The 14190-nt window shown below is 29.2% G+C and overlaps 6 protein-coding genes across 6 annotated transcripts; 2 read left to right on the top strand and 4 right to left on the bottom strand.

Annotated features, from left to right (window-relative positions):
• Positions 1-86: 86 nt before the first annotated feature.
• On the bottom strand, positions 87-677 carry PTH2 (aminoacyl-tRNA hydrolase; the record flags this gene model as incomplete). Its single annotated transcript, XM_064860818.1, has 1 exon — positions 87-677. The coding sequence occupies one exon, from the start codon at positions 675-677 to the stop codon at positions 87-89; it is 591 nt and encodes a 196-aa protein (XP_064717835.1).
• Positions 678-1424: 747 nt separating this feature from the next.
• PTC3 (type 2C protein phosphatase PTC3) lies at positions 1425-3077 on the top strand (the record flags this gene model as incomplete). Its single annotated transcript, XM_064860817.1, has 1 exon — positions 1425-3077. The coding sequence occupies one exon, from the start codon at positions 1425-1427 to the stop codon at positions 3075-3077; it is 1653 nt and encodes a 550-aa protein (XP_064717834.1).
• A 269-nt stretch (positions 3078-3346) lies between these two features.
• PWA37_004325 (3'-5'-exodeoxyribonuclease) lies at positions 3347-4495 on the bottom strand (the record flags this gene model as incomplete). The annotated part of the gene is made up of 1 exon (XM_064860816.1): positions 3347-4495. One exon carries the CDS (start codon positions 4493-4495, stop codon positions 3347-3349), a length of 1149 nt encoding a protein of 382 aa, XP_064717833.1.
• A 1225-nt stretch (positions 4496-5720) lies between these two features.
• Positions 5721-7148, top strand: TOD6 (Tod6p; the record flags this gene model as incomplete). The annotated part of the gene is made up of 1 exon (XM_064860815.1): positions 5721-7148. One exon carries the CDS (start codon positions 5721-5723, stop codon positions 7146-7148), a length of 1428 nt encoding a protein of 475 aa, XP_064717832.1.
• Positions 7149-7364: 216 nt separating this feature from the next.
• Positions 7365-9680, bottom strand: SAS3 (histone acetyltransferase; the record flags this gene model as incomplete). The annotated part of the gene is made up of 1 exon (XM_064860814.1): positions 7365-9680. The coding sequence occupies one exon, from the start codon at positions 9678-9680 to the stop codon at positions 7365-7367; it is 2316 nt and encodes a 771-aa protein (XP_064717831.1).
• A 1360-nt stretch (positions 9681-11040) lies between these two features.
• Positions 11041-13107, bottom strand: PIN4 (Pin4p; the record flags this gene model as incomplete). Its single annotated transcript, XM_064860813.1, has 1 exon — positions 11041-13107. One exon carries the CDS (start codon positions 13105-13107, stop codon positions 11041-11043), a length of 2067 nt encoding a protein of 688 aa, XP_064717830.1.
• Between the last annotated feature and the right edge of the window lie 1083 nt (positions 13108-14190).

The raw sequence follows: 14190 nt of genomic DNA, 5'->3' as shown, positions 1-14190 counted from the left end.
CTTACTATGATTTTATGTTTTTTCACCTTTATCTCATTTAATTTAATGTAACATCTATATTTATGCCTATATATCTGGTATATAGATTAATATAATTTCAATTCACCAGTAATTTGATCTAATATATCCTTTGGAGCTGGGCCTAGACCAAGAACAGTGGCACTTCCAGCAGCAATTTGAGTTCTACCTGCATCATGAATAACAATAGCATTTACACCTAACGAAATAGCTTTTGCATATAGTTCATCCATAACATCTTTATTTGGACACTTCAATGTAATCTTTGCTTGTCCTCCTCTTAACCATCTGTTAACCATAGCAGGATTATACGAACTGCGTGATGGATCAGTGGCAATCATTCTATAACATCCTAATGCTGCATGACAACATTGTGCTGCAATTTTACCCTTTTGCATACCCAAATCTTGACGAATAACTAATGCCATTCTAACTTCACCAGGAACATGATTTAAAGAGTTTGAGTCGATCTCATAATCCTCTTCACTCTCATATTCACCTTCGCTTTCAAGAGAATCCTTTGTTTCTTGATCATTTTGTTTCACAGTTTCATGTTTGCTGTTATCTTTCCTTTCCAGTGGAATAGATTGACCAATATAATACCCTGTAGCTAAAGACAAAGTAGCAATTGTACATAAAAGTGGAAAATTGGTACCCATTATTAATAATAATAATGATAATATCTATAATAGTATGAATTAAATGTTCAATGTAAATATACTAGGTGTATTCTAATAAGAATTTTCAACTAGATTACGTCCCCTCTAACTAGTGCAGGTTGTCATAAATTCAGTCCTTTTATGTTTATGTAATAAACTGAGCATCTCACTTTTATGTTATTAGATGAGACAAAAAGTGAATTGAAACGTTTTACTAGGTCTTTTCTTTTTTTTAAACATTTCCCAAAGAAGACATTTTTTCCAAAATAGAACTATTATCCTAATTAGGTACAAGTACCTGAGATAGGAAATATACTTTCAAAAGAGGGAAATAACGGTTACAAAAAATGGAAAATAAGAAAAATAGAAAGGAGTAAAAAAGAGTAACAATAGAAACAATAGAAACAATAGAAAGTGGGGCCCAAAGAAGTCCGAAGACTGTCAAATTTAGCGAATTTGATCTTCATTTAAGTTCCCCATTGAAGCTATTGGATTAACTATAGAATAAACACAATTCACACTTCATGATAAAGCGAACTAATAATTAAACATTGTATTTTTGTATTTGACTTAATTTTGTGTTTCTTCAGGTGAAATTTTTCTTTTTTTTTTTTTCTTATTTGAAAGAGGGGTTTGTTTTAGAGGAACTTATATTTTAACGTGCCTAATTAGAATTATTTCGATTTGACATAACATAGATCAATAAAACAAGCTTAACAACAAGAAAAGATATATATATACATATATATGGGTCAAATACTTTCAAATCCAGTAATAGATAAAGAGTGTCATCAAGGAATTGATACTTTCAGCTCATTTGGACTTTGTTCCATGCAAGGTTGGAGAACATCAATGGAAGATGCTCATATTGTAGAATTAAATATTTGGGCAAAGTATGTATCACAAGAAATCCAAAGAGTCAATGAAGAATCAGTGATTGATCATTTAGCAATGTATGGTGTTTTTGACGGACATGGTGGTTCTGCTGTTGCAAAATTTTGTGGCTCACAATTTTCCACTATTTTCAGAGAACAAATGATAGAGTCTCTGAAACATTACCAAACAAATGAAAACAGTAATCTTTTTTGTTTATCTTCTGTTCTTAAGAAAATGTTAATTCATTCGATAATAGATACATTCCAAATCACTGACCAAAGAATTTTAACAGATCAGCTTTTACAAAATGATCACAGTGGATCCACGTGCAGTTGTGTTTTGATTTCCAAAAAAATAGAGACTGTAATTTGTGCAAACGCTGGTGACAGTCGTTCTGTTCTGGCTACTAATGGTGTTGCTAAAACATTATCCTTTGATCATAAACCAAGTTTAGTAAATGAACGATCTCGTATCATTGCTGCAAACGGGTTTGTTGAAACAGGACGTGTTAACGGTAATTTGGCTTTATCTAGAGCCATTGGGGATTTTGAATTCAAAACAAATGATACAGTTTCAGCAGAAGAACAGGTAGTAACTTCATTTCCAGATATTTTAGTACACAAAATAAATTATTTAAATGACGATTTTCTCATTCTCGCTTGCGATGGAATTTGGGAATGTTTAACTTCTCAAGAATGTGTTAATATGATTTACCGTGGGATAATATCAACTGAAACAAATTCGCTCAATGAGATTGCATCAAAGATGGTAGATATATGTTGCGCTCCAAGTACTGAGGGAAGTGGCATTGGTTGTGATAATATGACAATCATAATTGTTGCATTATTACAAAATAATGAAACAGAAGAAGATTGGTTTGAAAGACTGAAACAAAAGCAATTCTTACAAAATTTTTTGAAAGCATGTAGTATTGAGAGTAAAGAAAATAAAAATAATATATATGGCAAAGAAAATGTACAAAATATGGAATTCTGCATTAACAGATCGAAATTTGATATACCAACTTTCGAAACAATGAGAAGATTAATATACAATGATTTTGATTTTGACACTATTATAAGTTTTGATGATGATAATAAATCTGCCACCAATGATAACGGTGACAGTGACAAAAATAACATTTTCAGTATAACTACAAAATCAAAGAAAGATAAGCTGATAAATGAAAACAAATTAAACATCTCTCTCTCGATCAATAATAGTAAAGAAATAAACGAAAATACTTATAATTCAGAAGAACAACAACAAATAGATTCTGATTATAGCTATAGTATAATCGATTTTGAATCTTTGAAACAATTATTGGAAGCTGGTATATGTATTACTTGTCATAACAACGATAATGATAATCCTCTGACACATAATAATGAGTTCACGCAGGGAATTTCATCTACATCGTCCCAATCTACAGTATTAAATACTTATACATCATTAAATAAGCCAATAACAGATGACACAGATGATCTAAACCATAAAAAAGATGTCAAAGAAGAAAGAAATTAGAATTAATAAATTCACAGATAATCATAGCTTGAATTGAGGATATATATATTCCAATAAAAAAAAGAAACAAGGAGTGTTGAGGCTATGCTAATTTAATAAATATTTACGTTTACTTAGGCTAACTATATATATTTATATATACATTCAAACCATATAGTTTATGGCAATAAAACTAAATACTAAATTAATCTTACATAAAAATACCAGTTTTAATCTCATTTATTTTTTGTTAATTCATTTTTCCCTATATATATACTGATATATCTACATCATTCTCCATATACATTACATGAAGTTTGCCACACTGTATCAATTACCTTTTCAAGAGGCAATTGTTTAACATTGGATATAACTTTTGCAACATTTTCCATTGTACAAGGTTCGTTTCTACCTTTAATCATATAATCATCCCATTCTTCTTTTGATATATTCTTCAACTTATCCTTTTTGATAAGTTTATATTTATTTTCTTTGTCCCTATCTGAAAGATACTTCCATGCTTCATGGGTTCTTTTAATTTCACACCATGGTGCATCAGTTTCTAATAATAATCTATCCAATGGTATATATTTAACACACTCAATATTATTAGTTTCTCTAAAAGATGCACCATTCATTCCAATATAACAGTTTGGTGATAAATTTAATAAATCTTTTAAATCTGTCAAGGAATCAGTAAATGAATGAACTACAAATTTTCTATTTGGATTGAATTTATAAAAAATCGAATTGTTTTGGTCTTGTTCATGAACCAAAGATTTCAAATTAAATAGATCCTTTGTATCTAAGAAACCAATAATAAATTTTTTCAAAATTTGAATAAAATCTTGACCACAGTTTCTCATGTGTAAGAACAGAGGTATTGAATCATTTTTTATCAAACATGACAATTTTAGTTGTTCTTCAAATAATAATTTCTGTAAATCTTTGCAAGAGTAATGTAATCTGCTATAATCAAGACCAATTTCACCAATAGCACGTAATGAATTATTGCTGTCATCAATATTGGCTTGCACTAATTCAAACAATTCTTTTAGTTTGCCTTTCACATGATCAATATCCATATTATCAAAGAGTTGCTGATTCATTTCTTCATTATTTGTTGGATTATTTATACCAGAATTGACCTCAGATTGAACAAACTCATTAACACAACATGGGTGAACACCAATTGTATGGTACAAATTAATAGGTGTCTTAGATTGATATTCTTGTATTAATTTGATAACTTCTCGAGATTCTTCTATTGAGGAACCTGTCACTAAAACAGTTTTGACATTTCTTTGATATGCTCTAGTTAGGATATTAGATATATCAGATTCATGATACTTTTTACCATGATATAACCCGCGAAACATATCATCAGTTAAATTGAAACCAATATCATAATATTTGGCAGACATGATACGTTTTAACATAAAACTAAAAGATGTTTATCCAACCTGATTAAAGTTAACTAATTATTCCTTTGAATTCTGTCACTTTTATAAAAGGAGCAAGACAAAAATATATTTCTTTAACGCAAAAAATCTTATTTAGTAGTTAGGATAAACTAATCAAACAGAGCAAAGTGTTGTTTTTATACATTGATCTATAGATATTTCAGATTGATCAATAAAAAAAGTTTTTCTTGACACTCTTTACATTGAATTTTTACTCTTTTTTTTTCTACGATTTTTTCTTCGAATTTGTCTCTTGACTTATCCACGTTAAAGAAACAAAAAGTTTGCACATACAGTTATCTTAATATACAGTTTAAAAACTTTGTGAGTTTACTAACCAAGGTTTTGTATTTGTTTGTATATGTTTAGCACATCTATACATATGTTTTAGAAAGTAAGAGTTTAACTATTAACAACAAGTAAATTATATGAAAAAATAAAAAAGTTCTTAACAATCATAGTAATAAAAAAATGCTTTATATATATATATATATATATATATAAATTATTCATCTCTTAAACTTTTTCTAAGCAAAGACACATTCTCATTTCAAATAATATTAAAAATGATCCTTTAAGTGCTGTTCAATCTCTTTTCTACATTGTAAATGGAAAAAAAACAATAAAAAATGGAAAATAATCTGAATGCTTAGATGATTTTTATTATCAGAATAGCCCTAATTATGGGAAATCTTCTAACTTACGAGTTAATCCCTATTCGATGAGAGATATGGAAATCTATGAGCTACAGATTCAATTGAGTTAGACGATTAATTAGAAAAATGAAACTCTGCAAGTTTTTAAAATAACAACATGTGGTTCAAACAAATCTGCTATTTAGTTATTAATGTCGTTTGCCTTTTTCTTGTGAAATTTTTCCGTCATATTTTTGTCGTTTCTATGGCTTTTTTTTTATTTTTTTTTCTCGTTGAAGAAACCTCATCGGCATCATCGCATGGCATTGCACTGTAGCATCTCATCTCATCTCATCTCATGTCTTCTAATAACATCGAATTCTACTTTGTAGTGCAGTTAATTCTCCTACTTCTAGTACCTGCGGCTACAGTTCTTTGACTATAAACAGCATAGTATCATTTATCTAATATTTCTCGTACTTCAGTAAGAAAAATAGATAAATAAGTATACACACATACACACACACAAACATACATATATATATATGTATGTGTGAGATAGACAAATGCCTGTACCTAAATCAACAGTGAAATCATTATCTGCTTCCAATTCAAATAACTCTTCAATACTAAATAATCATCCACACCCAAATATACATAATTATATACACTCAAAATATCGTGGTCATACCCATCTTCATAACATTACCGCTACTTCGGAACCACAAAATCATGAAAACAATAATAAAAATTCAATTAAACCAAAGGACATTGAAAATATTGAGAACAAAAACCCCATATCATGGGAGTTCCAGGACGATCTATTATTGAGATATTTAAAAGAAGTTAAGAGTTTAGGCTGGAAAGAAATATCAAAGTATTTTTCTAATAGGACTGCAAATGCATGTCAATTTAGATGGAGAAGATTAAAATCTGGTAATTTGAAGAATAATCATATTATATCAATCGATATCAATTCAATTGATACTTCCTCTTTATTCAAAAGTATTAATCAAAACATTCCTTCTGCTTTAATTGATTCACAATCTAAAAATAATGCTGCAGACATTTTATTACCGCATTTAGAAATGATGACACAAAACGTCAATAAAGAAACTAGAAACAACAATAATGTGAAAGAAAAACTCTCAACACATAATAGTAATGATACAAATATATATTCATCATATACTGATGAAAATACAAATAAAAAATTATTTGTCTCTAATACCAGTCAATTTATCAATAATAGTAACAATGAAAAATACAATAGTAATCACAATAACCATAATAATCATAATGCTATTAATACATTTAGTACAACGCACAACGATACCTCCTCTAATGCCATGAGTATAATAACTACAAATGAAACAAATATAAAAAACTTGAGGAAAAGTGTGTCAGCTGTATCTGTCAAATCATTTGCTAAACCAAGATCTTTCTCTTTAAATGTAGCAAGACCAAACTTAAATACACTTAATAATAATAATAATAGTATACAACAGCAAAAAGATTTAAATATTTCTCAACCAGAAAACGAAAATGTTGGGTTTGTACCTAAGATAATAGTTCGATCAAGAAGAAGTTCTTTTAATACAATTAATACTAACCCATCTTTTCTAGTACAAAACAATAATATTTTAGGAAATGATATCTCCAGAAGAAATAGTTTTGTGATACGATCAAGAAGACCTTCGATCAATTTATCACTAAATAGTGCTGCTTCATCAAGAAGGTCCTCATTTCATATGACGGATGATTATCTCGATACTCACTCAACTAACAACAATAACTCACATTCACATTCACACCACCCAAATAATACACATGGTTTTGCTAAATGGGAACAAGCCGAAGATCAATTGTTACTAGATTTGATTAATATAAAAAAACTAAATATAAAAGAAGTGTCTATCTTATTGCCAAACAGATCGGAAGAAGAAATTAAATGGAGATTTCAACATTTAGCTAAAGATAAATATACAAAATAGCAATAAAACAAGAAAAAATAACTAATTAGTAATAAATAATTAAGATAACAGTTTATCCAGATATTAATATAGTTTATATAAATCACTGATAATAAGAATAACAGAAATTTGTTTTTGAGATGACAAATAACATGTATTAGTTTTTTAAAAAGTTGTTAAAAAGTATATATATTCATACTTTTAATTCAGATTGAATCCAAAAAAATCACTTATTCTTTAGTCTTCAAGGAGACTCTTAACTTCATTCACAACACTATTGTCACTATCCACATCTGGTAAGTCGTCCTCTTCTTGATCTAAGACTTCACTATAGTCATCATCATGATCATCATCATAGTTATCAATATTAATATCCTCCATATTATTAAATATCTTACTAATATCTTTATCCTCATAATCGTCATTCTCATCATAACTGGCCATTTTATTTTTTTTTCCTAACTGATCAAGGTTTGAAACTTTCTTTTTTAGCCTAAACTTATTGTTTAATTTATTTAGTGTGTTCCCATGCAATCTAGGTTCTCTAAAACAAAGTTTCCAGTCCATCTCTTGCATATTTCCAATACTATCTATGCATATATCGTTTGCATTTAATTTGTTCAAAGTCTCAGATTCTATAGTACTATAATTATTATCAATATCATCTTTCATAAAACTTGTGATTAAATCAATATGTTTGTTAAAAATATCTTCGTCAGAGTCAATCCCACTAAATTTTTCGATGTTATTATCAATTCCTACAAATGAATCTGTAAGATTGGTGTTAACAGCATTCATACCACAGGATGGACCAAAAATCATTGGTTTCCACAATAATTTTTCTGGTTTTATAGTGAGTGGATTTTTTGCTTTCCACCTACGATACATGTCTTCTAGGGGCTTCCAATTGTTTATTATAATAGCATATTGTCTAGTTCCATCTTCTCTGTCTGAATAAAAAAGAACTCGTAGTTGTTCTAACCCTAGAATTATATCGGTAGGGGCCATTCCAAGAATATTTGATAAATCTTCTAGTGTGATTGTTTTCACTTTAGTAGTATCCCTTAAATATAATAGAGTCTCTAAGCATTTGATTTTCCAAAAAGTTCTATAAGTTATTAAACCTAAGTCTGATAATGGTTTTTCTGGTGTTCCGTGTTTAAATTCTCTTTTGGAGAGCAAATAAGAAAAATCCATTAACAAAAAACCATAACCTAGTCGTCTATGAGTGGGTAATGTTAGAATACAACTTAAATTATAATTTGTTGAATTTAATTTTTCTTTAGAAAAATAACCTACTAATTTCATTTCACCTTCATCATTATTATTCGTGTTACTATTTTTAGCAGAATCATTACTCAATTTGGGATGCTCATATAAAACATAAAACATAAATGGCTCTACTTCATAGTATAGAGTCTTAGATTTTAAAAACAGCATTGACAATAAACATAAATTTTTAGCAAAAGTCTTATGTTCTCTACCATCTATTTCAAATATACTAATACTTTTATCTCGATAAATCTCATTTCCTAGCGGTCTTCGCAAATTACATTGTGAACATTTTAGTTTATGTCTATTATATTGAAAACGATTGGAACTATATTGTAAACATAATTGACAAATGTATATAATCGACTGTTTGTTAATATTTTCAGGATAAGGGCTTGGATATAATGTCTTAATCTCATGGTTATTAATATATATATATTTTACATTTGATACTTTGTAAGGTTTTTTTAAAGCTAGTAATTCTTTAGAATCCTGTGGAAATGTCATTGTAATGTTTGAGTTTAAAAAACTAGAACCTTTCGATTGCACAAATAATCTATGAAAGAGTATTCTGTCTTCTTTTGTTGGTATTGTCAATGGAGTAGCATGAAAATAGTTTTTCTTTTTCAATGGATATATGGATTTATAAGGAATCTCTAAAGAATCTAACTGAGATGAAACATTTTTATTTAGAAACGTTTCTAAATCAAAATCAACATCTTGGTGGGTTTGTTCAGTATCTGTTTCGATTAAATATTCCTTTTGAGACGTATTTAAGGATTTATTAAAATTTAAAAATTTCTTAGGGTCATACTTAATCTTTATATTATTGGCAAATGTTTGCTTTGATAGTTTTTCATCCCAATTATCATTATAATTCTTATTATTATTCTCGATATTGTAAATTGCTGCTATAGATGATGAGGAATCATTTTGATAATAGAAAGTTACTTTATCATTTAATAAATTTGCTTCCTGTATGTCCCTTGGTAAAAACCAATTTGCAGTACTAAAAATTACTTTGATTCGAGGTAGTTTATTACCTCTGTTAACTTGCTGAACAGTACAGTTTGGCAATTGCTCCCCATTTTGTCTGGATTTGTCAGAATTATTTTTATTATCAGAATGACGTTTTGGTTTGTTTATTCTCTCATATTTTCTTTTAAATATGTAGTTAGCCTTTTTTTCTAGTGCTGTTTTTCGCAGTGTGCGTCTTTTTGGGATCAAAATAATATTGTTGTCTTGTTTTAATGAATCTCTATCATTACTATCTGTAGTCATTATGAGTTAGACAAAAATATAAGCACATATGAGCCTGTAACTTTTCTTTTCTTTTCTTTTTTTCTTTTGTGATGTTATATCTTAGATCTTGTCTGATTAATCACTAATTGAATTTGTCAACATTCAATAAATTGTGTCTTTCAATCTGTAACAACGGGCTATTGTTATTTTGACTTATAGATCATCTAACAATAATTGTAAAAAATAGTGAATGAATCTTTTGCTTTTTTTATACACTCTTCAGAATTTTAGCTTTCAATGTATATAGAGAATACAGATTTTTAAGAAATTTGTAAGGGACTGGCTTAATTTTTGTCTATGTTTTTTTTTTCTTTGTTTTTTAATAATTTTGATCTTTTCTGTTTAATTTCAATTGGCAAGAGAATTGATGAAGCTGGAAGAAATCCCTTGGAGATTAACGATGTATCAAACATTGGGATTGTATTTCTTGTTTTTACTCTGAATATGTGTGATGTTGAGTTTGAAAATATTATATCTCAGAATATGTAATCACTGATTGCTTTGATTAAGAGTAACAGAGAATCAAATTGATATGAAATTATACAATGTACTCCTGGTACTTATAAAGTTGATGTAATGGTCTGTATAATACTAATTCCTATATTTGAAGTGGTAATAGCGTAATGATATCATGATTAGTTTTTTTCTTCATCCTTTCTCATTTCTAAAATAGTACTTGAGTAATAAATTGTTGCCTTAGAAATTATTTCTTTATTGGAGAAGCATCTCTTCTTTTATTAGCAAATGTGATACATAAACTTAGCATGGCTATCGACTAATCCTTTCGAATGTGCAAGAACACTAATATAAAAGAATAAAGTAATCATAAATCGTAAAGAAGTTTTAGCACATGATTGTGACAGCAGTCACGGTCATGCAGTAAAGGCTGATGTTGATCATAATGATTTAAAGGATTTGTATGATAAATATTAAATAGTAATATTCAGAGTTGATTGAAATATATTTCGAGAATTATATTATAATATGTACATATACTATATACTATATATTATATATTATATATTAGAAAATTACCTTAACAAGACTGCCTATATTGCAACCGTTAATGTCTTTTGTACATTACATCATCTTCATAGAGCGTCATTATCATGATCATTAATATCATTAAAACATTTCAAAAATTGATATAGAAAGAAATGAAGAGAAAGAGAAAGCGAGGGAGAGAGAGGGAGAAATTGAAGGATATATAAAATTTTTTTGTAGTTTATTCTTTTTGACTTATCTTTTCTTTGTTTATCATTTTTTATGTAAATGACATACGGTAATGTAGTTTTTCTTCTATCATAAGTAATTTTTTTCGTAATTGAAATAACATTGATCACCAAATATTATTCTTTTTAGAATCTTGGATATCTAACCCACTCAAAGATCTAGCTAAATGATTATCTAAATCAGTGTTGTCTAAAGCTCCGGATTGACTTAATGTTTTGTACAAGATATCTGCATTATTAGCAGTATTAGCCATATTAGTATTTGTATTATCTCTATTGTTTGATGATTGGATGTTTCCATTACCATTGATGTTACCAAAAAGTGTGTCATCTTGATACGATTGAATTGAGAAATTCGAGTGAATAGAACCATTGGTATTTTGTGGGACTAATGGTTTGTTAATTGAATCATTAAGCAACAAATTTGTGCTACTAGAATTATTATACAACGAGGAAGTTAATCTGTTACCATTTGCAATATTGTTTGAGCCATTGTTATTAATATTTGCCAGTGTGGATCCAACTGAAGTAGTAATAGAGTTGACTACAGGCGAATTTGTGTTACTGGTAACAACATTAGCAGTAGGTGAAAGTGCAGCATTTCTTAATAGGGGATTTGAAGCATTAATGTTTTGATGGTGATTTGAATAACCAGATGGAACTCTTGATGATGGAGTCAAAGTGGTTTGCTGTCTGATGAAAGTTTGTTGTTGTGTAGGTTGAATTTGTTGGGACAAGATTGGTTGTGGATGTTGAAGTGGTTCTGGAGATGTTGAATTAGTAGATGGCACATTAAGATTGTTAGAGCTATTGTTACTATTGTTATAAATAGAATTCAAAATATTATTACCACTGGTGTTGGTATTAGAGATGCTACCAGAGGGTTGCTGAGCTAATAATTGTGCAGTTTGTGGTATTTTTGGAGTATTTAGAATATTGTTATTTCCACCTGAAATACTATTGTTGCTGTTGCTGTTGTTGTTGTTGCTACCATTATTCAAACTTATACTCATAGATGAAGCATGTGCTTGTAATAAACTTGTATAAGAATGTGATCTATTTAATGAACCACCCGTAGAGGTAGGTTGCAGCATCGCATTTTGGTTAACGTAATTAGGTTGAACTTGTTGTAGATGCTTCTGCAAATTAATTTGATCCAAGACATTACTTTGACAAGTACCGTTATTAAGTGGGATATTTTTTCTTCTAATAATGACAAACCTTGAATCATAGACTTCCATCAAATTTAAAAACGAACATAATACATTAATGATACGTTTATGGTTTGCTGATAGCCCTGCAGGATATGCCAATTCATAATAGGCTTTCTCTCTATCTTTAAATAATAATAACTGAGAATAGATCTCTAAAGTATCCGGGTCATTAAAATCCAATTGTTGAGGAGGAATGGGAACGTTGCTTGAAGATGGCAGTGGTGCATAATATCTCTCAGTTGATGGATTAATACTATTAGAGTTACTATACAATGAATTTGCAGTATGCTGTGCCACCAACAATGGTTGTTGTTGTTGTTGCTGTGATTGTTGAAGGATATTATTTTGGATTGGGCCTCCCATGAAATGATTAGATAATTGGGGGTTAGTGAGATTGGCAAACGTTGAAGTTGAATTTACGATGGGTTGTGCAATATTCATATTATTACTGGTATTGTTGTTGCTGTTTGTTAGAAGTGTATTTGAGTTAGGAGTTGAGATCACTCTATTCAGAGATTGTAAAGACAAATTGGACATGTTTTTATGCTGTTCTTCCAGCTGCCCTCTTTTCTCCCTTTTCTCCCTTTCTATTCTTTCTCTTTCATGTTGTGGCAACAATTTTTTATATTCAACTTTTAATTTTCTACCATTGATGTCTTTACCATTTAACCCTTGGATCACTTTTAAAGTATCTTCAGGTGTAGTGAAGTTTGCAAATGCCAAACCTCTAAAGATACCATTATCGAAATGGTAGTTAAAGGCGTACGGTAAAGGCAGTCCCATGTCTTCAATTATATCCAATAACTGTTCTCTTTTGATAGCAAATGGGATATTTTTAATGACAATGGCATTTGGTATGACATCTTCAGATCCAGTTGTCACTGGAGAAGTGTCCTCTTCCAAATTATTAATATCCTTGGTTTCTTTATCTTCTAAGTCTTTATTAGTTGTATCAGTCATCTTAAAGTAAATATACAACTAAATATATATGTATATGTATATGTATATATATATACCCGTGTGTGTGTGTGTATGTATGTATACTTCACGCCTGACAATACGGATACTCTTGCTTGAGTTTCCTGTGTTAGTATATCTTATCTAAAATGTAGTGGTAATATGTTCAGTGTACATATCATCATCTTTAACTTCTTTTCTTATCTTTTTTATTTTTTTTTCTTTTCAATTTCTTTTTTTTTCGTTTCCTTGGGAACTTTCCTATACAAAACGAGAAAAAAAGCAAAAGAAAAGAAAAAATTACTGTGTTTGGGATGAAATAAAACAACAACAACAACAAAAAAAGGAAAAAAAAAAAGAACATGATGCCTTTCAAAAAATTAGCATTTATCGTCCCATACGGCGTGGTCAGATGTTTTAACTCTGATGAAACCAACTAAAGATGAAACTGTTTCGACTGCAGACAAGGGAAGTGATTAGGGTCCATTAACTGTAATATACCAATGAAGTGTATAATGATATCATTCATTATTATCATCATCATTATTATTATATATAGATACATATATTCAAGAGAGAAACCGGTGTTGTACTACCTCGAGAGAGGGTAGCGGACAAATTGAATACATAGGCATATCTTTTGAACTCCTTTGTTGGTCGAGAATAAGGGAATGAGAATATTAGAGTTGATTTGAACTAGACTATATTGCTTACTTGTTGTTTTGTTGGTTGTTCTTTTCTTTTATTTTTTGAACTTAGCATGCATAGACCAATACAACGTAACATCAAATAAATAAACTAAAAACTAAAAAGAAGAAAGAAAAAGAAAATAAAACTATCCCCTATTGATAAAAAGAACATTTCAAGAAGATAAATGAATAGAAATAACAGAGTATTAAAACCCTCTACAAAAAAAAAAGAAGTGTAATAAGCAAGTTTCCAGTTCTACTACAATTGACGGATTGCTAAGTAAATTGAACCAAATTAAAAAATTGTGTGTCGAGATATATGGTGGCGATCAAGATTTATTATTGAGAGATATCAAGCAACAATCAATAGAAGATACAATAAAAAATTCTGAAAATC

This window comes from Arxiozyma heterogenica (assembly GCF_036370985.1).
Source record: "Arxiozyma heterogenica strain weizmannii chromosome Unknown scaffold_5, whole genome shotgun sequence".
Classification (NCBI taxonomy): Eukaryota; Fungi; Ascomycota; class Saccharomycetes; order Saccharomycetales; family Saccharomycetaceae; genus Arxiozyma; species Arxiozyma heterogenica.
Note: the sequence above shows the minus strand (reverse complement) of the source record. Positions and strands in the feature narration are given on the sequence as shown.